The sequence below is a fragment of the Salvia splendens genome, chromosome 3 (genome assembly GCF_004379255.2).
Source record: "Salvia splendens isolate huo1 chromosome 3, SspV2, whole genome shotgun sequence".
Taxonomy (NCBI): domain Eukaryota; kingdom Viridiplantae; phylum Streptophyta; class Magnoliopsida; order Lamiales; family Lamiaceae; genus Salvia; species Salvia splendens.
The window spans coordinates 43,989,000-44,012,818 of record NC_056034.1 but is presented as its reverse complement, the minus strand read 5'-3'; the positions used below and the strand labels follow the sequence as shown (position 1 = coordinate 44,012,818).

General features: G+C 37.3%; 2 protein-coding genes across 5 annotated transcripts; one reads left to right on the top strand and one right to left on the bottom strand.

The window, feature by feature from the left end:
- Positions 1-8,355: 8,355 nt before the first annotated feature.
- On the top strand, positions 8,356-18,697 carry LOC121796265. 4 transcript variants are annotated; one of them, XM_042195067.1, is made up of 16 exons: positions 8,356-8,490; positions 8,674-8,760; positions 9,498-10,053; positions 10,138-10,390; positions 10,770-11,065; positions 11,950-12,129; positions 12,350-13,087; positions 13,230-13,324; positions 13,420-13,479; positions 13,553-13,641; positions 15,006-15,569; positions 15,703-15,759; positions 16,389-16,459; positions 16,556-16,613; positions 17,278-17,551; positions 17,679-18,697. In XM_042195067.1, the coding sequence occupies exons 3-16, from the start codon at positions 9,641-9,643 to the stop codon at positions 18,350-18,352; spliced, it is 3,822 nt and encodes a 1,273-aa protein (XP_042051001.1). In that variant the 5' UTR covers positions 8,356-8,490; positions 8,674-8,760; positions 9,498-9,640; the 3' UTR covers positions 18,353-18,697. The 4 variants fall into 4 exon arrangements, with proteins under 4 accessions (XP_042051001.1, XP_042051004.1, XP_042051003.1 ...); XM_042195070.1 differs by having other exon boundaries at positions 8,426-8,490; positions 13,233-13,324; XM_042195069.1 differs by having other exon boundaries at positions 8,430-8,490; positions 9,619-10,053.
- Positions 18,698-20,495: 1,798 nt separating this feature from the next.
- On the bottom strand, positions 20,496-23,191 carry LOC121793390 (mitogen-activated protein kinase kinase 2-like). Its single transcript, XM_042191391.1, has 8 exons — positions 22,968-23,191; positions 22,794-22,878; positions 21,879-22,013; positions 21,550-21,777; positions 21,291-21,473; positions 20,969-21,186; positions 20,833-20,878; positions 20,496-20,748 (listed from the first exon to the last, which is right to left on the bottom strand). The coding sequence occupies exons 1-8, from the start codon at positions 23,111-23,113 to the stop codon at positions 20,653-20,655; spliced, it is 1,137 nt and encodes a 378-aa protein (XP_042047325.1). The 5' UTR covers positions 23,114-23,191; the 3' UTR covers positions 20,496-20,652.
- Between the last annotated feature and the right edge of the window lie 628 nt (positions 23,192-23,819).

The following is a 23,819-nucleotide window of genomic DNA, read 5'->3' as shown; positions in this document are numbered from 1 at the left end:
CTTTAACTATTCATGAGCCCCACTGTACTTTTTACCCTATCTTTTAACTAAGAGACAGCACCAGCACCTGCAATCTTCCATCTCTTAACTATATCATCCCTTAACTACTCATTCAATTTCATTTTTATTTTTATTTCCAACAAATTCAATTAATAAAAATACACTTCATTAAATAAAAGAAAATTACAATTTAAAATCCTAAAAAAATAAAAAAACACATAATTAAAATCTTTAAAAAAATAAAAAGACATAATTTAAAATACTAGAAATTAAAAATTGCACACTTAAATTATAAAAACTACTCTGCCGGCGAATCATCCCCCAAAGGTAGTGGCGGTTCACCCGTTTAAGGCGGAATACCAAGTTGTCTTGCCAGATACGCAATCCTGGCAAAATGGGCCCGATATTGATCAGGCGTCATGCGGGAAGTGTCAGCCATCGTGGCGGTGAAGTACATGGACATTAGGGAGGGCGGTGGCGTGCCTTGGGGGCCCTCCTAGCTTGATTCGCCTCTGTCCCTCCCTGCGCGAGCTCTAGCCGCCTTCGCCGCCTTGTTCCCTTGCAGCCACCGTCGTGTACCGGAGGAGCCCCCTGCATCGAATGTCGGGAACTCAACCTCTTGTGAGGCGTTGCCTTCCCCGCTCTCACTAGACGAGTATTGGCCACCCACCGTGTGCTTCGTGCGATTCGAGCCCGAGCCCGTGCTGGACTGGATACCGCCAGCCCACCTATCAAGCTCTTTGACCGACTGCCAAACATCGGCAAATTTGAAATCTTTGCCGGTGTCGGCTTTAAAGACTTGCAAAGCCGCTCTTAGAATGTCGGCTCCACTGGCTCCGTTTTGGTAATTCTCTGCTTCATGCTTGTAGATCCCACAAAATATTTTGATATCTTTGTCGGCTCGCTCAAATTGACTGCGAAGCATCTTCATGTTGCCGCTGAAGGTCCCCTTCGGCTTTTGCTCGTTGTATACGTCGGTGACCTTATCCCAAAAACACTTGCAGGATTGTTGATTCGCGACGATGAGATCGTACGACGTGCTAATCCAAGCGTCGAACAGAGCCATCGTCTCCGCGGAGCTGTATGGATGACAGGCTACGTTCTCCGCCGCTTCGTCCTTCTCCTCTTCCTCCTCGTTTCCGGATCCGCGACTGGCGGAGCTTCCACCACCTCATCCTCCTCCTCTTATGGCTCGTCCTCCTCCGCCTCCTCCTCTTCTAGCTCCGGTCGGAAGGTTTTCCGGAGTGTGTTCCTCCGGAATAATCTTCCTAATTTGGGATAATCTCTGCGCTTGCCCATACATCGGGTCGGAGGAACGATAGTATGCATCAATTGGAAAAGATGGTGTTTGGTACGCTGACGTCAATGAGCCTTGGGTGCCCGGGGACGAACTGGAACCGAAAGCACCCAAAACATTGTACATGCCCACAGCCGACAAACGCGTTCAAGTCGTAGCCGCCCTCGCCCCCAGAGTTTCTGTCACCGAACATTTTTGTAGAAATTGGAGAGGAAAGAGAGATGATATGATAATGCGGAGAAGAAAAAAAGATGAGAGATAGTGTGTTTGTGTGTAAAATGAAAGAGGTAATATGATTATTTATAGAATAAAAAAAGAAAAAGATAATAAAAAAATTTAAATTCAAACGGTAATATTACCGTTTTAAAATTTTAATTTAATTTTTTTTTTCAGAAAATCGATTTTTTTAAAAAATATTTATTGCGTCAGCATGACCACGCCCACTCGCGGGCCGACGAGTGAGCGTCACGCCTCGCGCCAGAGCTCGCCAGCTTCATCGAGGCGGAGGGACACGCGACGGGAGGGCTGCATCGCTATCTCGATGCTGGCTCGTCTCGCCGAGACGAGTCCGAGCCCGCATCAAGATGGCGATGCGAATGCTCTTACTCCCTCCGACCTCCGCCCAACAATAGGTAGAAGTCATATTTGGTGTAACACGAGTTTTAAGAAATAAAAAAGTAGAAGATTTGAAATGTTAGTAGAATATGAGAGTAATTTTTTATAATAAAATGTGAGTAAATTGAGTTAGTAAAACATGAGACCTACTTATCACTTATGGTAAAAGTGAAATAAAACTCTTACTGGGGAATAGACGAAATGACAAAATGTGACTGTTATTATGGGATAGAGGCAGTATTACACAATAATTACACACCCCAACTTTTGATTAATAAATGTAATTATATATTAATAATTTTTTAAATTAAATTACAAAAGTAGTTATAAATTATAATTGGGCATAGTAAATCTTAGTGAATAACAGTAATTGTAAAATTCAATAAATTTAAAGAAATTAAATTAAAATTGAATAAATAAATATGAAAGAAAACAAATGATACAGAGTAGTAAAAATATTAACCTCTCTTTTATTTACATCACGTATTTTTTTTAAAGGTTTATAATAGTCTGAATAATATTTTTACACTATTTTTTCTCATATACTAGTAGTAGTAATTTTAACAAAACAAAACTCAGTGAATTGAAAAGAAGAAATAATTGAAACTAATTTTCCATTAAACCGAGTCATAGTCGCCGCCGATCACACCTCCGATACCAAATCACGGCCTGCCAGAGGTAGTTATGGCTCCGCCGCCGTCTGATCCGAGCCCCAAGTAAGTTTGCATCTCCCCTCCAATTACATTTCGTTCAATTTAATACGCATTCAGTTGAACCCCGTAATTCATCTATGAAGCGACGTCGTCAGAAGGCCACAGAAAGGTCCTCAGTTCAAACTTCTAGTTCCTCTGATCTACGCCCCTGTTCTTCCTCTCAGTAAGTCAATTTTCTCCCGTTGTTGTGTGTATTTTGGCGCCGTACAAATCAATCGACGTAATTTCCCCTAACTCTTGGTTGATTGGCTGCAGTTCGTATTTCACTCCGGCATAAACCGGTTTTGAGGGATCGATTGTTCACCGTAGCCTTGGCAGGAGCTTTCGCGCATGGATTGTACTTGGTGTATCCTTTAATGATGTCTCTCTGTGTGTGTATATGTGTTGTGTGTGTAAAATGTGAATGATTTGGGGGTAAATTTGAGTTTTAGCAATTGAGCATTGCTGCTGATCTTAGCTGAGTAAGATGGGAAAATACCTAGGAACATATTTGGATTTGTTAGTGTTTGTAGCTTTGAACAGCTAGCCGTGAGAAGAGATAATCTTGCAATTTTACGAAAACCTTGGATTCTGAAACCTGTTAGGATGCTAATGTAGTTTAACCTCTGATTGTGTTTTTTATGGTAACCTTGGCACAAAGAAGAGGAGTTGGACACCCTCCAATCTCTGCTGATGCATCATTACAGACTGGATAACTTTCGGTTGATAATGATGTTGTGGTGAATTTGAGTTTTATCTGTGTGAGTATTATTGCCACTGCTGATCTTAGCTGAGTAAGATGGGCAAATACCTAGGAATATATTTTGCTTTGTAGTGTTTGTAACTTCAAATTGTAAGCCACGAGAAGAGAGAATCTTGCAATTTTTCGAAAACCTTGGATTCTTGAACCTGTTACGATGCTAATGTAGTTAAACCTCTGGCTGTGTTTATTATAGTAACCCTTGTATAAAGAAGAGGAGTTAGATATGCTCCAATCTTTGCTGATGCATGATTACAGATTAGATAATTATTTTAGGAACCACTGGTTTAGTTGAGCTTGAGCCTTGTGTTTTCTTCTAACTATTCTGGTTCCTTAGTCAAAACAATGAAGGTGAGTTTCATGTTCGTTAAGAAGAAGCTTATGTAACAATTATCCTTATTTGTATGACCGTTTTCACTTATATGATGTTTCATATTTAGGAAAATGGTAATTGTTTAGTATTTTTCTGAACGGGTACAACAATGTTTCCTTAGATGCATGTATATCAATTTGGCTAGTTGCAACTCTAGTCCTCTGAAAATCTTGATTGTATAATACTAGGAAAGTGTGTTTCAAATTCACTTAGAAGTCCAAGTCTTATAGGGTTGAGTCCTTTCTAATAGAAGTATATTGCAGGAGTGATATGTTCTCTACATTTAAATTTTAAACATAGTTTTTTATTTTCCTTTTTCCCGAAACTTTTCAGCTTATGTATCTTGTGTTTAGTTGTTGCTTCTTGTTTTTCCTTATATGCTTGTTCAGAACTGATATAAGCAAGTGATTTGGTGGAACAAGGATGGAACTGTTTGGATGAAGGATTGCCTAGATGCCTGTATTTCATTTCATTTCTTGGGAATTCTTCATGACATTTTTGCCAAATCGGAACTTCAAGTGTGTCTGGACATCTATCCATATTTTCCTTATTTTCTAATTTGTGTAATCCAAGGAAGATAAATAATAGGCACAACTAATGTACCAACATTTGTGAGAGATTTAGAATTTCACAGTAATAATAGGCTGGCCGTTAATGGCACATCGATAATTGGAGCTGCCTTTTTGAGCAGTATGGTGGAATGATAACTTAGTTTCAGCATTTTATTTGATTGAAAATGCATTTTTGAGCTGATTCTGTTTATGTCTGTTTTTCATTCTATAATCTGTGAGAATGGGCTGATTTGTCTGGTGTCTATAAGCAATTGTTTATCTTGAGGAATGAGGATTCTAAATAGGCTTATGATTTTTGAAAATTGTAAGCTTTGGTTTCTTCATTTTATCCAATTATTCTGTGTCTGCTCTTGGTTTTATCTTTACTACATTTCTCACAGTATAGTGTTTGATTCTAAATACTCTACTACTAACTTAAGAAACAAATTTCCATCTCTGTTTGTAGCATCATTTACTGTCCAAGTACTAAGAGTGAGGGTTTGTTGTTAATGAATCGTCCAAGCCGGAAAGCTTTGTTTGCAATAGCCGTTATTGGACTCCGTATTATCTACCATTCTGTTCTTCATGCCGTATTCTGTATTCAAGAACACTCTTTTATCCATCAACGGTATTATTTGTTGTTTAAAAACATATCCATCAACATTCATTTGTGAGTATTTAACGAAAAAAGAAAAATTATAAGTTGTACAAGAAAAAGAATTCATAAAACATCATAAAATAATGTGAGTATATTAACGACTTCAAGAAAATTCAAAAGTGTAGAGCTTATATACTAATACTACAAAATACTACAAAGAAATAGCACAACTAACATTTATCTTGTAAGAACAAAAAGTCGATAAATATCACTTCATCAATCCACGAAAAGTATATATAACAATGGCAACATTTGTTGGTCATAAAAAAACACATCACCAACATTCAATTGTGGACATCGGTGTGCCTTGTTGCCAATGGGACGCCGGGAGGACATCGGTGTGCCGGAACTCTCATCCTCGTACATCGGCTGGTTGAGGTCCATCGGAGGTGCTCCGCTGTCGCTGCTCGTATAATCACCGGCAGCGGTGTTCTTCGTCGTCTTCACCGCAGCCGATAGGGGCGGCGAAGAGGACGAATTGAAGAGTGAAAGGAAGAGTGACGAGTAAAGGAAGTTGTGGTGTATATATATAAATTTTGAAGAATTAAAAAAAAGGAAAACGCGTTGCATCGTCCGCGGTATTGTCCGCCTCACTCGCAGTGGGGCGGACAGTACCGCGGACGATGCCTGATCGAAAGCCTATCGTCTGCGGACGAAGCATAGGGCGCAGACGATGGATGTGCCATCGTCCGCATGGCTACAGTGGCGGACTATCGTCCGCCCCACTGGATACCCTCACAATGATCTAAAATCTAAAAACAAAATTAATGCTAATTTATTTTAAAATATTTCATTATGGAGTTGCAGCCATTTTCTTAGGATATCACCAAACCTTGTTCGCACCGTCCAGCCGGCACTCTCTCCCCATTTTTTTTCCCTTTATCACTTCTCTTTCCCAAAATCAAATTAACTTGGAAGAAAAATGTCGACTTGCATTATCTCCCTCAAAACACTCACATCTCACACCACCCTCGAATCCGCCCCCCTCCGCCGCCGCCGCCACCGCACCTCCACCGCCGACGCAGCATCTTCAGATGCTCGGCCAATCCCAGCTCCAAAACGTCGTCGTACTGGAGAGCCACTTCACCCCTCCCACCACAAAACACGAGATCGACGACAGCCCCCGCCTCCGCACGGGCTTCTTCCTCCACCCCACCCTCCTCGCCACCTCCATCCACGCCGTCGCCCGCCTCTCCCCCTCTCTCCGCGCCGAAATCGCCCGAACCCTCGCCTTCACCCACCGCGGCGCCGTCATGCTCACCACCCCCCTCGCCCTCAATTTTGCCAAAGGCATCGCCCTGCTCCAGGTGCTGGAGCAGAGCCATGAAGCCCCGCCAGTCTGCAGCCGCCGTGGCCGTTGGACGACGGGGCGGGGTGGATTGAGCACGGGTGGTTCGGGGAGGGGATCGGGGATCCTGAGCCGGGGAGGTGTCGGTGGAGAAGATTATGGGGAGTCCGTGGTTTAATATGGAGGGAGAGGTCGTCGGGGTTGCGTCGTGGGAGGTGAAGGACGAGGCGGATCGATTCTCGGTGGGTTTTGCGGCGCCGGTGTCGAGTGTTAGAGCGGTGGCGGAGTACGTGAGGACGAAAGGGAGGGAAGAACCGCTTGTGATGGATAGTTGGGTCGATGGTCATGTTTATTTTGGAGATCATTGTTAACGATTTATTTTGTTTACTTCCAGTTGCAATTTAGTTCTACATATTCAAAAACTGAATTATAAATTATAAAATTTGCAATTATATCGTAGTTGTCTTTTAAAAACATGGAAATGTTACGTTTTATATGCTCTGTGTGTTTAGTTAGAATCGGCACGTATTTTATGAAAAAGAAGACGTATGTGACAATTGTGAAAATTGCAATTTCGTGATTTATACTAATACAATTACTAAAAAGTGTGGGAAGGACCAAAAGTTGATCATCTTTCATAATTTGTTTATAAATTTACCCTTTTCATTTAAGATAGAAAAAAATACAAAATGGTTGTTGGGGCAGACCTTGAACCTCGTTCAGCTCCATCGCAGATTCTTCAAGAAATAACATGCAACGAGGTGTGCATCACCTCTTCTCGTTCCGTCGAGGTTATTTATTTGTAAGGGTTCTGTCTAAAATTTGAAGTTTTAATTTTTTAAATTAGACAGATAGTAATTATAATCTTAAAAATAAAAAAGTGTAATTTTAGAATTATGAAACATATCCAATTATAATAACTATAAAGGTAAGAGTAATTATGTTTTAAGTATTATATTACCAATTAATAATATTATGAAAAATGTTAATATAATTATTAAAATTATGAATCATAAATTCATAATATTAGTATGTTCTCAATTGATAACATATTATACAAATTTGAATATAATACTAAAATTATTGATATATGGTTGGATGTGTTATATTGCTAACGCACTCCTAAATTGCTAACTACAACTAAATAATAAACATTGGATTATGAAATCAAGGACAAGATTAACCATCCATGAGTATTAATACTATGCACAAAAAATATCAATTATGGCTATTAATGTCAATTGACAAAAAGTTAGTTATAACTACATTTCAAAAAATATCCAAAAACTTTAAATGATTATAACTATCTCAATTTAAGTTATTTTTTACACAACTTATATCAAATTAAAGATAATTTTATAAGGATTCTAACGAAATGTAACTTGCATATATTCCGATATCAAAATTTGAAAAAAAAATTCTATAATTTTTTTATTTTTTAAAAGCTTTTAATGTCAATGTAGTTATCATAATGTGCCAATATAATACATATACAAAGTCAATGCTAAATTGTGTTGACATATTCAATGGATAGTATTAATATGTTTAATACACTATATTAACATTTTGATCCAAACCCTAATTTTGATAGTTTTCTTATTTTTTAAAATTTAAATAATAATAAAATGAATTTACACGTGGTGATTTATAGATCACTAGATCTTTACAAATCTTATGATTTTAAATTAGTTGTAGTTAGCAATTAAAGGTTGAGTTAGCAATTCATCACTCTCCATATATGATTATTATCATTTTATCAATAAAAAATGTAATTAAAGAAATCTCACTTCCATTATTATGTCAATCAAATAAGTAAACGTGGAATCATATTCATGGAATAATCAACTTCAACAAAATTACTTTGATGACTAACAAATTGGCTAAGATACTATTCTAAAATTAAGTTGAACAATTGAGATTTAAGTCTAATAGCAATAAAAACAAAAGTAAAATAATTATAGGAGATAGTAGTATATTCCAACCAATTGGGCTAGATAAGTATTATGATTTCTCAATGTATGGCCCAATATTTTAATATTTTTTTATCTAACAAATAACTTAGGTCCAAATATATTCCATAATTATTCACACCTAATGTCCTTAAATGAAATAATTTTCAGATATTCATATACTGATTCTAATTTCTAAATACTATCGGCAAAATTCAGGTGAAAAAAGGAATTATATTTAATAAAACATCTTCTTCCTTTGATTTAACGACCGACCTCTGCTTTCACCGATTTCTTCGATTTTCAGGTGATTAATTTTGCAATTATATTTGAGAATTTCACATTGAATTTTGCCTGGGCATTAATTTCCTGTACACGTACGTGTGAATTATTGTTTCTGTTCTATAATTGCATAAATTATGTGAATTTTCAAAACCCTAATTGAACCCTTATTGATGATCGATTATCTAAGATGTTTTTATCATTGCAGAGATTACGAGTTGGAACTTTGTAGATCAAGCATCTTTTTGAAGATTTTAACAGTGATTCTGACAAAAAAAAAAAGTTAACTTTGCAGGTACCCTTTTCTCTAAATGTTTCTGAATGGATTAGTGCTGTTTTTTTTTCTAAATTTTGCTGCTGTCAGATATAGTAGGCTATGGTAACTTACTGTTTATTGAATCTGAGTATTTGCTGGTTTTTCTTTTGATCACATGGTATATTTGTTTTCTGTTGGTAGTTGATGTGGATTCTTAGCTGTGCGAGGAGAAGCATTTATTTTGGCTTCTAAAGTTTGTAGGTGATACTTAGATAAATGGATAGTGCAAAACATATTTTGAGCAAGTGAGGTGTCCTAATTATGAATGCAAGCTGGTTAATTAAGTGGATTTTATGGGAGCATTAATTAAGCTCAATTATTTTTAACACAAAGGTTCAACATTTAGACTATCTGCGAGAAAGAATAAATCTTTCAGAGAACTCAAGGTAGTTGTTACGGATAAAGATATTAGGAGTCGATATAAAAGTTCCAGATTTGGTATAGAGTTAACGACGTAGCATCCATTGAATTATCTGGTTACATTGTTCGATAATATTGATACAAAGTTGCATTTATAACTTTTTTATTTTTAAAGCTTGTACATGCATTTGCTTTGCTGCCATTTAACATTCTGTGTTGATTCCTGCAACACTCCTTTTATTTCATTCAAAACTGCATTCCATCATCATTTCTGTGTGGAACTTGGAATGCATCAGCAGTGTAGTTTCAGGGTTAAGGTAAATCTCTATGTAACATACATTTTGGTTTTCTTTTAGGCACAGGTTTGTCAGTGTCCTGTCGTCATATTCCACCCTTCTGAGCGTTGGTTTGATGCGTATATATTCTAGTAATACAACATTGCCATGCAAGATTGTGTTAACTGGTTTCTCAACACAGATAGTGTGTGGAAACTGATGCCATGTCAGCATCTAGAAAATTTGATATCTCCAGTAGTCCTGATAGGCCATTGTATGCATCTGGCCACCGTGGTTCCTTTGGTACCGCCTCACTGGACAGATCAGGCAGCTTTCGGGAGAACTTGGAGAACCCACTTTTATCAAGTCTGCCAAGTATGACAAGAAGCAATGCATCGGTAACTCAAAATGATGTAGTCAACTTCTTCCATTGTGTGCGTGTTGATCCAAAGTCCATGGTCATAGATCATAAGTTGAATAGGCCAGCAGATTTTAAGCGGCTTGCTAGTGCTGCTGTTGGTATGCCCCTGGAAGATTTTTTACCGTCATCTTCCAAAAGCAAACATCTAACTTCACCCGCACTAGATGACCTCAGGCGCCTAAAATCTGGTGTGCGGGAAAGTGGTACTAAAGCTAGGTAATTGTTACTGATCTTAGCCCGTCCTTATATTTCTTACCCATCTGAAGTGAGCAGCATATTATAATATTCCACCTTCAATAGGGAACGCGTGAAGATATTCAATGACTGTTTATCGGTAGTTAACAAGTGTTTCCCTGCTATTCCATCGAGAAAGAGATCCCGGCTGGATGCTTTGTCGATCGATCGTTCAGCATCTGGGGTGGGTATTGGGAAAAAGGGATTGCAAAACCATGCTATTTCAAGTGGTTTTGAGCTGGAGCAACAAAAGTCTGAAGGAAGGATAAAGAATGCCATTCCAAGCAAGCGCACTCGAACTTCTATGGCTGATGCTAGGGTTTGTGGTCATTTCCTTCCTTCTTTCTTTCCCAATGTCATTATTTGTCTTTTTCTTCTTTGTTTCTCTGTAAAATTTCCAAAAAGAACTCTGTGTTTTTCTTAAAAAAGGAATCATGATCCCTATTTCTTGTCTTATATTTTTTTATTTTTAAGATTTTGAAGGAAAAATTACTCAATACAGTATATTGAATGACGTCCATGCTTCTGTCAAATTTGGACATTTCTTTCCTATCTGGTAATCGGGTATTAATTGTTTGTTTTGCTTATCCATGATATTCTTATCTTGAATTAATGTCGGACTTCCATAGTACTTGATTGTAATTGATCACTGAAACCATTTTTATTGAAGGCCTGACTTTATGTTTTCTTGCTTTTAGATGGAAGCACGAGCTAATATCCTTGCAAGACCACCTGCGACTATGGATAAGGACAAGGATGCAGTAAGAATCTCTAGTTCTAATTCAGTTCAGGGTGAGGATCAAACTATGTCCATTGCTGTTGATGGTTGGGAGATTTCCAAAATGAAGAAAAAGCGCACGGGTAAAAAGGTAGACAATGCTGGTAGTTCAATGAAGACAAAAGCAGTTGATGGTTATAGGGAACCTAAACAAGGAACACATCTGCGTCTAATTCCCGAAGCCCGTTCAAGGGTGGCTGATGCCTATGGCTTCAGGTATGCCGCGCTATAGTTCTGTTGTCAATGATACTGCTGTAATAACAAAATGTGTTTCCAAAATTTTTCTCTTCATTGTCTGTCTGGTGAATGTATATGCAACTCTTAAGATTAATAAGTTCCCTTTCAACTGGTCTATTGGCGGGAGAAATCATCCATTCTCAATCTATTCATACTCATCGGATTCTGCAATGAATCAGAGAGAATACATAAAATGCTTGAATTGACATAACATATTTTCCTTTTTGTTACATAGATAAAAGGTGCATAATCTATATAATTTGTATATTTTTCATGTAGAGTAACAAGTTGTCCTATTTTTTATGTTCTGTGAAACGTTGTTTTCTTGATATCTATCAATAGCATATTAATTAGGTGAGACTGTCCTGCTTAAAAAAGGACAGATGGCTTTGAGAGCCTATCACCCCAGTTTTCAGGGCATGAATGTCCGTTACATATATATGATGTTTCGTGCTCTATATGCTCCGAGAATTGTAAGCTAGGTGTGGATTAAAGATATTAAGGGATTTGATATCTTATAACTGAACGGGAATCCTGTTATCAGATAACGAGCCAAGATATTTCCATGATTTATTCACATTATGTTGCCTGCTAATGATTGTCTTCAGGTCCAATCATTTTTTTTATTGCCACCATATGCTGATACTGTTACATAACAATAATGGGAGAGGTTTTTATCTACTTTCTTGATAAGAATGTCTCCAAGGAGGATCATTTATTGAGCACCAAATATCTAGTATTTTCTTTTTCATGCAGTTTCTTCTGTTCTCTATTACTTAGTTCCCTGGTGAAAAAGATATACTGTCGCCGTTCTGAATTTGGCCTTTTCATCCCTAGTAACTTAAATCGACACCTTCACACAGATCTGGTGCTACTAATGGAGGCGTGGGTCTAGGGAAGAGTGAGGCTACCTCCCAGACCAGTTCAGGCATGCGGTCATCTATGTCTCGGACTGATTCCGAGAACAGTTCTGTTCTCCATGAGAGGAGAGAGCGTTCTAATGGTCAAGAGAAAGAAAGGATGAATCTGAAAGCCGTAAACAAGTATGGAAAAATATTTATTTCAGTTTTCACAATTAGTTTCAGAGAATTATTTGATGAAACAATATACCGTTTTTGTCTTCATACTGCTGAAAGACCTGTTTTTACAGTTCTCTTAGGCCACGCCCACATGCATGAACTATTTTCTGTTCTGTGTTGCTTCACTTTATTATGCTGCTTTGTTTCCTGTTCTCTAACATATTTTCTTTCCGACCATTTAAAGGGCAAATTCACGAGAAGATATCAGTTGCAGTAGCCCTACTTCAGGCTCAAAATCGAATGCTAATGTTCGGGCCCCACGCTCAGTTTTAGTCGGTGGTGTCTCTAAGATGTCTCAAGCAGTGCAACGGTCTGTATCATCTAATGATTGGGATCTTTCTAACTGTACAAACAAGGTTACTGGTGGCCTTGGGGCCAGCAGTCGTAAACGGACCCCTTCTGCTCGGCCTTCATCTCCTGTTGCCAGTTGGGCTCAGAGGCCACAAAAGATTTCTCGAACTGCAAGAAGAACTACTTTATTACCAGCTGTTTCTGGAAATGATGAGGACCCTATTATGGAAGCTGCATCATCTGACATGGTTGTGAATGAGAGGCGTTTTCCTGCCCATACTCCTAAGCAAGCCAAAATAAAAGGTGACAATATCTCTCCAGCTGCATTATCTGAAAGTGAGGGATCAGGTGCTGCTGAAATCAAGTCAAGAAACAAGAATAATAAGTCTGATGCGCTAGATGAGAAAGGTGTTAAGAATGTCCAGAAAATCTCAGCTCTGCTGCTACCACCAAGGAAAAACAAGGCAGTCAATACAGGTGACCGCGGAGATAGTGTTAGGAGGCAAGGCAGAACTGGTCGAGGATTTACTTCCTCTAGGTCCCTCTTGCCTTTGTCAGTGGAAAAGCATGGGAATGTGGGAAACACTAAACAAATTAGAAGTTCAAGACTTGGTCTTGACAAGACTGAAAGGTTTAAAGCCAATAATTTTTTCTTTTACTTTTTTTGGTTCTAAGTTTTTGTGCTCTTTTCGTTTTTTTGGCTCTTCTTGATGGTGTGAACTAGCTATCTATCAGTCAAGAAACTTCTATGACATGTGAAATCATTTTTGCAGCAGAGCGGGGAGGCCACCTACAAGAAAACTTTCTGATAGGAAGGCTTATACGCGACAAAAGCATATTACCATTAATACAGGAGCAGATTTCCTTGGTAATCAATTAATTTCAGAATGCATACGATGACATTTGCCTTTTGTGTCCAAATCTTTGTTTGCCTTTTCTAATAACCTGTATATGTTGATAAAGTTGGTGCTGATGATGGTCATGAAGAGCTTTTGGCTGCTGCCAATGCTGTAACAGACACTGGTATTATTCGTTTTGAGGTTTTAATTCTCTCTCATAACTTTCTCCTGGCAATAATATGTATTACTGGATGCAGCTCAAGCCCTATCTAGCCCATTCTGGAAGAAGATGGAGCCTTTATTTCATTTTATCACTGATGTGAATATATCCTATTTGAAAGATCAGGTGAAGTCTATTTGTGTAACATAACTATTAATTTCAAAATTCCAGCATGAAATGAATTTTGATTAAATGACTTGTGATATATGTTAGATTCCCACGTGTAAAGGTATCTTACAATAGCTATACCTATTAGAGTGTGGCTTGGGGGAAAATATTTTGCTATCTTGTTTTTTGTTATTCTGACTGTGAGGCATTGTTGTTGATGGAAGATATGAGGATTATTTCCACATTTGACCCATGGACTTTACTGTTAGCTAGTCATGATATGTAGTATTTGGCTTGTGAAAATTCAGTGGAGTTAAATTGTAGTATAAAATTGCATTTGTTTTCTGATTCTGTTATTATATTACTATAAAAGATTTTAACTCCCTCTCGACAAAATATTTGTGACATTGTGGACGACACAGGTTAGTTGGTAGTGTGTGAGTGGAGTAATAGTCTTACTTTAAATGTGTGGTGGATATTGTGAGTTGTGTGGATCCTACTACTATGAATGGAAAACGTCAAATATTTTGTGGATGAACCAAAAAAGGAAATAATTCTTTTTCGTTGATGGAGGGAGTATATCTTTGCAGATTTCTAGAATTCAGATTTTCATATTTTACCCTTTCCTCAATATGTTTGAGCTTTTTCTAATAAAATTCGCCGCTAGTCTAGCTTGCTTTCAGTATTGTTTGTGTTTTTGAAATGGATACATGAAGTGAACAACACTTTGTCAACAAAGTACTATGTACTATATAGTACTAATACATAAGATTCATCTATCTATTCTCTATCAAATAGAAAAGGCTATAGTTTCTCGTTAAGACTTATCAGTGGTTCACCTAGAGCATGCAAGAGTTATCAAATCCAGTTTAGAGCCCCTTTTGATGCTTGGTTGGTATCTTCACTTTTTGCACAAATTTGAGACGTCTGCATTGATGTATTGTTGATGCTAATATTTATGTTATTTAATATACTATTTGATTTATTGTTACCCATTTCATCTAAAGTCTGTTTGTCTTCATAAGCAATGAAGATTTGACTCCCTCCGTACCGGCTAAGATGACACATTTCTTGGCCGGCACGGGATTTTAGGAGTTATTGGTTAATGTGTTTAATTGAAGTGAGAAAAGGTGGGTGTAAGTATTAAAATAGAGAGAGAAAGAAAGATGCATATTTTAATAGGATTGAGAAAAAGTGGTTGGGTGTATTACTTGGAGAGAGAAAGTTACCAAAAAAGGAAATGTGTCATCTTAGTTGGTACAAACTAAAAAGGAAAACGTGTCATCTTAAGTGGGACGGAGGGAGTAGTTTGATGCAGTTTTTCTACGTTTAGTTGCATTTCCGTGTGCTGAAGTCCTCTTTGTAATTTTTCTTCCTTCCAGATTAATTCTGGTACAGCGGTGGACGCACCTGCTCCAGTTCCTCTTGATACAGTTAGCTGCATTTCAGCACCTGACTGTGGCTCGAACGAATTTGGGAGAGGTGAGACTGAAGCAAGAAGTGTGGAACTTAGCTCTGAGCATGTTGCTCCTGGAATGGAGAAGCCAGATGAGATTTCTATGTACCAGAGACTTATTGCAGCTTTGATTCCTGAAGAAGAAGATGAATCCGAATATGATGTGCATGAATCTTCATTTGAGATTGAAAAAGATTTCGGATCAAATTCTTTCTGCTCTCACACGTCACCAAGTTGTGACCCTTCTGGATGTCCTACGTTTTATGGTTATGATGTAAATTCCAATGGAAGACCATGTTACAAACTGGAGAAGAACATTATGCCAATTTCTGGCACGGGTTTCTCAAGCTGCGATCATTTGCAAAATGGTTTACACACTAACCAGTCGATACCTAGTACAATATGCTCCGAGTATCAGTATCAAAATATGTCAGTAAATGAAAGACTAATCATGGAAGTTCACAGCATAGGAATCTATCCAGATTTAGTGGTATGTTAGATCTACTCTCTTTAAGGTTTTAAATATACTCCACATGCTTCTATTCTCTCTTGCTTTTGAAGCCTGCCTTACATTAAATTGTTTCTATACACTTCTGAGTTCTGATCGATCTTATGTGGCACAGAGTGGAGATGAAATAAGTGGAGATATCACTAAATTGGATGAGAAGTACGAGGAACAGGTAACACATGTTTAAGTATAAAACTTATTCAAATAGAGAAGGGTTTAAGCTTTGCTTACGGAATTTTTTTCAGCATATATTCTTTTTTATGTACTACTTGTTTGGTAATCTGTTTACATGTACATAGTTTTATATTAGGAATACATAAGCATAAAGCTAAATTTTCCAGATTTGGACTATTGGTCCATATACTAAGAGAAATGGCAGTTAAAATCTGTGATACCTGCAGTTACATCATCCTCATCTGTGCATGTGTGTGGTGAAAGAATATCATATAAAGGGACAGATAAATTTCATCATCATCCTCATCCGTTTTTGTGCTAGTATATCTGGAATCTTGATTAAGATCTTTAACCCGGCACAAATTTGAATATTGATGAACTTTGGTGTAGCTTCTCATAAAGGCTATTTCTTAGATTTATTTGAAACTGGCATTTGAGTTATTGTATTGGGTTCATCTTGAAACCTCCAAGAGAAAACTCTTTTATTTTGATGACGCTTATTATAGATCAGGAATTAGGAGGACTGTTAATTTCGGACTCCAGTGTGTATTTTTTTTAGTTCCTTTGTAAGCCTTCTGAAATTTTTATTTTAATAATCCTTCTTATTGGTAATCCCACCATATCTAGGCTTCACGGAAGAAGAGCTTGCTCGGCAAACTTCTATGTTCTGCTACTGATGCTAAAGAGCTCCAGCAGAAGTAAGGATTTTGTTCTCTTTTACTAGCAATATGATATCTAGACAACCTATCTTTCGGGCTTTCCTGATACTAATGTAAGAACCTCATTTATTGTAGGGAATTTGAAGGGCGTGCTCTTAGCAAACTTGTGGGAATGGGCTATGAGAAGTACATGGTAAGCATCACTATCATCTCGTTCTTCCTCTATTATCCTTATAATATATTGATGTAAGAATTCTTTTAGAGAACCAGTTGACTATTGACTATTTGTTAGTATAAAAAAAAATAATGTCATATCTTGTCCTCATTACTAATACTTTCAATATGAATTTCTTACCAATAGACAGAGAGAAACCTGAGAACATTTTTTCTTCAGCTAAGGTCATTATCTTTGTTTTGAGAGGCTCTAAGCACCAGCTACTAGGATTCATAATTTTTTGAACTGCAGATAAACAAATACTATAAATTTTTTGTCAAATGCTCTAATCACTTGGACATAGCTTCACTCAGATTAAAAGATAAGCAAAGGAAAAAGTATATGATAAAAGGGAAAGCTAAACATACCGTTTTCCTGTGTAAAAAGAAACTAGCAATTGAAATCTAATGGTTTAGGTTTAGTATCACTCTGTACATTCATTTGTGTGAAAACAAAAAGAAGAAAAAAGGAAATGGAACGAGCTTGTGAATGGAAGCAAATCATAGTACCGGCTACCTTCACATTTGGTTGTCTGTCTCTTTAAGTTGGTTCTGTCCCAGTCTGCTTCAAAATTCAATCTAATATAACTGGTAGCTATTTCTGCTATTGATTAATTGTTATCTTAACTATTTCATCCCTACAGAGTTGCTGTGGACCTAATGCCCATGGGATGAAAAGTGCCAGTGGTAAAATGGCCAAGCAAGCAGCCTTAGCTTTTGTTAAGCGGACTATGGAACGGTACCGGGAATTTGAGGAGACGGGAAAGAGCTGCTTTGACGATCCTCTGTATAAGGATATTTTCCTCTCTGGTGTATCCTGCCTTGTTGATGGACAACCTTTGAACTCCAGCACTAGTAATGAGTCTGGAAAACTGCATCTTGGAGAATCTGGATTCTCTGTCAAAGCTAGAACTTCAGGTAAATGCCAGATAAAATTGCAGGATGCTCATAAATATTTAATTGTGTTATTCCCTGCAAATAATCGTCTTCTCTTAAAGTAGGAACTTCTCTCTTTATGAATACTCTTGTTTTATGGTGTTTTCAGCTCCTCTTGGTGCACATCAGTGCCCCAGTTCAACCAATCAGGATCTTTATTCTTCTGAATTATTTACATCAAATAATCTGGGTTCTGATGAAGTTACTGGTAATGAAGACAGTTGGTCAAATAGAGGGAAAATGAGGGAAGTGTTACTTGATAATGTAGGCGGTATTATCAGCAATGGCCTTGGTGGTTCTCTCTCATGCAGTGCAAAAGGAAAAAGAAGTGAGAGGGACAGAGAGGGAAAAGGAAACAACAGAGAGAGCTTCCCCAAAAATGGAACTACAAAAATTAGTCGCACTGTATCAGCCTCTGTCAAAGGTGATAGAAAGTCTAAGGCAAGACCCAAGCATAAAACTGCTCATTTGTCTGCTTCAGTCAATTGTTCTCTGGGAAATATGGGAGAACAAACAAAAGGAATATTCTCAGCAACGCTGAAATCAAGTGAGAATAGCCAAAGTAACTTTGGAAAGGATGAGAACAACTATTCCAATGACATATTGGAGGAACCAATTGATTTATCTGGACTGCAACTGCCTGATATGGATGACTTAGGTGGTAATGGAGAGGACCTAGGATCATGGTTGATGAATATTGACGATGGGTTACATGATAATGATTGTATTGGTGGCCTTGGAATCCCAATGGATGACCTGGCAGGGTTGAATATGATGATTTGAGAACTCAATGTTGTAAATTCTGTGCCCATATATACAATTACAAAAAGAAAAAAGAAAGAAAAGTTGGCCACTGACAATTGAGTTTGTGCCATTGTCTGGACCATGAGCTCAGCTTGAGTGATTATGGAGTCTCTCTTTTTCCTACTTAAGGATTATGTGTGTAATCAGAGGCTGTTGACAGTTGACTGTAAAGATCTTTTTGTTCGACTTCGACATATAAGCCCACATCTCAGTTGTACGGTCTTAGTAAACATTATTTTCGTTGTAGCAATTACAGATCAGGAACAATTCCCCCTGTACATACATAAGTTATATATATTCTAATAAAATCATACTTTTGCTGAATTAGCACTGTTCACTGTTGTACTGGCTGGTGAGGTGTTAATAGTCTTTCGCCTATGAGGGCATCTTGTCATAACATATCTAGTTTTTTCATGAACTTACATTTTACATCAGTTTTCATTGTTGCTACAGTTCTAACCTCTTGCAGACGTGAAGGCTTTGATGATAGTATGCTGGCTTTGTGACCATCCTGCGTTTCCATGGAGTATGAAGTGTATATATAATATATTGCTGGTCAAGGTAAGTGGTAAAATATGGAATAGGAGAGGCTGTTGTATTCATTTGAGAACTTCTTATAGAGGCCTATAGTTATGTTTACCTTTTAACATGACAATCAAACTATCTAGAGCCATTCTTGTTGATTTATGTAGTTTTACTTAATGGTTTTGTGGCAACTTCTGCACTTCAGTATATTCAACTAAAAAAATTATGCTTCTTCTGAAGTCCGGAATCAATTGAAAACCTATCTGATCCTACCATTGGGGGGTATAATGTTTTCATGTTCCAGATGACATTAGGGTCTTTTTGCTTTAGATGATTAGATATGGCAAGTCAAGAAAGGGTTGTGTTTTATAACTATGTTTGGAGCTTATATAATTTCTTGATAGGTTGTTTGGTTTGTAGTTTTATTATTACATGACAAATGCTCGGGCCTGATGTTGTTTCGAGGACCCGTCAGAAATTGTAACTTGTAAACTAAAAACATGTAAAATCTATTTAAAAATTCTTTTATTTACATAACTTGCAAAGTGAACAGGTAAGTTTGTACAGGTTTTATGTTCTGTCCAATTGCCTTTGTGGATTTCTTACCTTTCTTGTGATCACATAATGGGACTCTCTTTTGAGTGGTTCTAATTTGGGCATCTTTTATTCTTAGAAATTCTAGGGGTGCTCTAAACTTATGGTTCGATGAGTTTGCTAATCAATTTTAACTTGACTTCATCAGGCTTTAAGGTAGAGGCTGAGCTAATAAGGGTGTTAGTTTAATTTTATCTAGACCCTCATTACTCATTTCAAGCCACTAATCTGTCAATTCAGATGTACTTGTTGCTGTGAGTCTAGCCGGTCTCAAGGAATTCTGTGCATTTGAGTTTGTTCATATTTCTCACTGAACCTATTCCGTCATCCCATTTATGGAAGCAAGCTACTTGAAAGCTCTTTCTCAAACCTATATGAGGCATAAGTTATCTTACCATCCCTTTATCACACTTGAGTTTGTTGCAACCATTGAATGACGCATTCTTTTCTCTGTATTTCATCAGCTTTAACACCATGAGCAGACTCTTCTGTTTCTGCTTTTAGGCCTTCTGGATTTTTGTTGCATTTCTTATGTTCTTAATCCGTTATAGATGTTTAATGTGTCAACCATCATTTTCCACGAAGTTTTCGGAAGGTTGCTTTCCAAGTTAAAAGGTGAGCATAGCCTGTATTGAGTAACATTGCTGGTTGGTGGAAATTGTATTGGCTTTCGAGGTTCAGATATACATGGATTATACAATCTCTTGGGATATTTTGATTATACAATTGTATTTTACTAGGGCGCATATCGTGCACCTTGATGAGGAAGGACTTGCTCTTCGTTGCGCCTTTTGAACCCGTGAGCATCGATAGCTTGCAGAAAGTTGAACTTGTGCTAGTCGGTAAGCTCCCACCTGTCTTTGATTCATACTTTTGTTTTTGTTTTTGTTTTGCAGAATTAGAAGTTATTGCTACCCTTTTCTTTTTAGGTCTTCACTAATTGTTTTTACTGTATTTTTGGACTTGTGAAGTATACTTCTTGAATGGATTGCTAAACATATACTGATTGTCAAGATTGATTGATGATTATGGGGTTTCAAAATTCAAAGACATCCCAAATTTGGGGGGTGATTCACGAGATTCTCTATTTCCAACCGTCTTCATTTTACAACAGTACAAAAATAATTCCAACTCCTAGAAACATGCTTGTCATAACATGGTTAGATCCGAACCTCCTCCCGTGGAGGTCCTGCGCTTGTCAAGTACATAGCTAGATCAACGCCAAGCTCGTCGTACATAGTGATAAAAGGATGTGCCTGCATTCATCACATTAAGCATCAACCACCATAACTAGCTATATATCATCAAAATAATGAAACAAACAACTAGTTTCTAATCACCATGAGTTCGTTCGCAGAAAGTCTATCCTTTGGATCCTTCTGCACACTGAGAAAGTTACAACAAGACAACATCAATTCTCACACTCATTAAATCATCAAAAGTTAGATTAGGATTAGTAGTAGTAAGAGTATGTACCAAGAAGAAATGAAAGAGCAGAACTCAGTAGAAAATACATCAGAAGATGCATAAGGTGCCGGTTGATCCACAATAGCATTAATCAGATCGTAGAAAGCCCACCCTCCCGGCTGTGGTGGGGAGAATGGAAACTTCCCCGTTGCACACTCTAGCAGGACCAACCCGAGGCTCCAGATATCACTTTTGTAACCATATGGGCCTGCCCGGATTCTCTCTGGCTAAAATGCACACATTTAACAAACAACAATAAATACAGAGATTTGGTTAGGTGTCATAGAAACAGCAGCAAAACGCTATTTGAACAAACATCGTGATTACTTACAGACATGTACGTGCATGTGCCAGTGAATGTATCAGCCACACTAGACGTGCTATTGAGCATTGCACTAACACCAAAGTCAGTTATCTTGACTTCGCCTCTGTGGTTTATCAGCAGATTCGAAGGTTTCATGTCCCGGTGGATAATGTGTTTTTTGTTATGAAGATACCACAAGCCTTTCAGTACCTAAACAGCTATGCTAACAGTTAGAACACTACTTAAAGCCAAGAACTAATGATCATTGCTTGAAACAAAACCCCACCTGCTTACAGATTGCTGCAAGATACGGCTCGGGGATCATGTTAACCTTCTTCATAAAATCTGCAAGAGACCCACCGTCCATGTACTCCAAGATTATGTAGATTGCACCGTTGTCATAGAAAGATCGGTAGAAGACTACAATGTAAGGGGACTGTGTTGCTGATTCATTGATTTTTAGCTCTCTTATTATATGTATACGAGTAGACTCTTCGACATTTGTTTGAATGACCTGATCAAAGTAAAAGTTGGGATAAAGGATACTGCAATGTAATAATACTAGTAATGTAACTAATGTAAGAAGACAATCAGGGAATGTTTTGTCTTGAATACCTTGAGAGCAAAGAATTGGGCTGTCCACTTATGCTGCACCAAGTGAACAATGCCGCCATTCCCTTTACCGATTACTCGAACAACATCAAAGTCTGCTAAGCTCAACTGGTTATCGGACGGCTGGATTAATGCTGACTGAAACAGATGACAAATATAAGTCCCAAAGTGGGAGTCCTAAACTGGGCTCTAAACTTGTAAAATATCACAAATTATTTATACATTCAGTACAGACACTTTTACGATTAGTTGGTTCTCGAAGCTCTCAAGATCAAGACAGGTATTATCGATTCATGATTTTCTCTTTACGCTTCGTTGCAAGAGTTCTCATAGCTCTCAAGGTCAAGACAAGTTTCATCGATCCATGATTTTCTCCTTAAAATGTATAAATATGAAGGTACATATTACACTTATTTCAAAAGTTGGTGCATTGACTACCATGTAAATAGCTATGTAAGACAACACACAACACAATCTCAACACAATCTCATCACAAATCAATAAGGACATGTTTGGTGTGATGGAATTGAGGTGCGAATGGAATGACATTCCTATCAATAAGGACATGGTTTGGTATGATATTTTCGCAGGAATCTTCGTTCTATTCGGATTCAACATTTCATTCTTTGACAAATTATCCTTTTATACTATATGATTTCCCAGTTTCACCACAAGATTTTGTGTTCCTTGTGTGTACCAACCAAAGAAATCATAAAAAATTTAGCTTTCCTCATATCTTTATACCTCAATTCCATTTCATCATCATATCAAACATGTCCTAAAAAAGCTCAATCAAAACATAGAACTGACTATTCATTCATAAAAACCTAAAATTTCCCACATTCCAACCTAAACCCCAGATAAAAGAAAAAGCAACTGAAACAAAATCATCATTCAATTAAACAAAAAGATACATACAGCTTGAACTTCATTCTCAGACACAAGCTGCACTCCATCTTTGTTCACCAACAAATCACCACCCTTCATCGCCCCAGATCCCGTCCTATCATTCAAAAACCAACAATTATTCCCAAAATCAAACACGCAATTCACCAATCACCACCACAGACAACAGTAATAGTAAGTGCGCACACGAATTTAGAGAGAGAAGCTTCGTCGGGAGGAGGGAGGGAGAGCTTGAGAGCGGGAGCTAGATGCCCCTTCTTCATTTTCATTGCTTGTTTTCCCTCTTTAGCCGCTGCTGCTGCTGCATCATCATCTTCTCGTTGCTGCTCCATTTTGGTGTGGAGCAGAGCAAAGACAAATAGAAAGTCTTTGTGAGTAAACTCAATAAATTCCAAAGCGTGGGGATAATAAATAATGGAAACTTAAGCTCTATATTCAGTGCTTTTAAGCAAGTGGATTGCGACATTTGACAAAATATAATATTATATTATTTCTCGTTATTCAGTGCTTTTAAGGAAGTGGATTGCGACATTTGACAAAATATAATATTATATTATTTCTCGTTTCATGCATATTTAACGTTACTTATTAATTTTCACATTAATAGATAAATAAATTAATCGAGCTTTGATTTTTAAAAAAAAAATTGTATAATAAATAATGCTGATAATAAATATTTTATTTTAACAAAAATAAATGTATAAGTAAAATAAAAAGTAACTGAACGAGAGCATACGATGATAGCATAAGATATGTAGTATATGAAGAAATATTTATAAGTTCAACAAATCAATGTTAAACTATAAAAGAATAATAATCATTTAAATCATAAAGTGTGGCCGAATTCTTGCAAGTTATGAAGTTTCAATTTTTCTCAATTATCTTATGTGTATACACATCAATGAATTTGGTGATGCTCAACAACATTCAAAATGAGGTTATTTAAGCATAAATACGTAGTAGTAATTTTTTTTCATTGTCTTTTCCCTCATCATATACAATGTTTTGTACACATTTGTGATAGCTAAGAAAAAATAT

Excerpts from the sequence above, each read along its gene's own strand:
- LOC121796265 (XM_042195067.1), top strand. The coding sequence starts at position 9,641 with ATGTCAGCATCTAGAAAATTTGATATCTCCAGTAGTCCTGATAGGCCA. Across the intron at positions 10,391-10,769 it reads CTTCTATGGCTGATGCTAGG|ATGGAAGCACGAGCTAATAT; the intron begins GTTTGTGGTCAT and ends TCTTGCTTTTAG. Across the intron at positions 17,552-17,678 it reads TGTCAAAGCTAGAACTTCAG|CTCCTCTTGGTGCACATCAG; the intron begins GTAAATGCCAGA and ends TGGTGTTTTCAG.
- LOC121793390 (XM_042191391.1), bottom strand. The coding sequence starts at position 23,113 with ATGGAGCAGCAACGAGAAGATGATGATGCAGCAGCAGCAGCGGCTAAA. Across the intron at positions 22,879-22,967 it reads GCTTCTCTCTCTAAATTCGT|GACGGGATCTGGGGCGATGA; the intron begins GTGCGCACTTAC and ends TTTGAATGATAG. Across the intron at positions 21,778-21,878 it reads CCCAATTCTTTGCTCTCAAG|GTCATTCAAACAAATGTCGA; the intron begins GTATTCAAGACA and ends TACTTTGATCAG.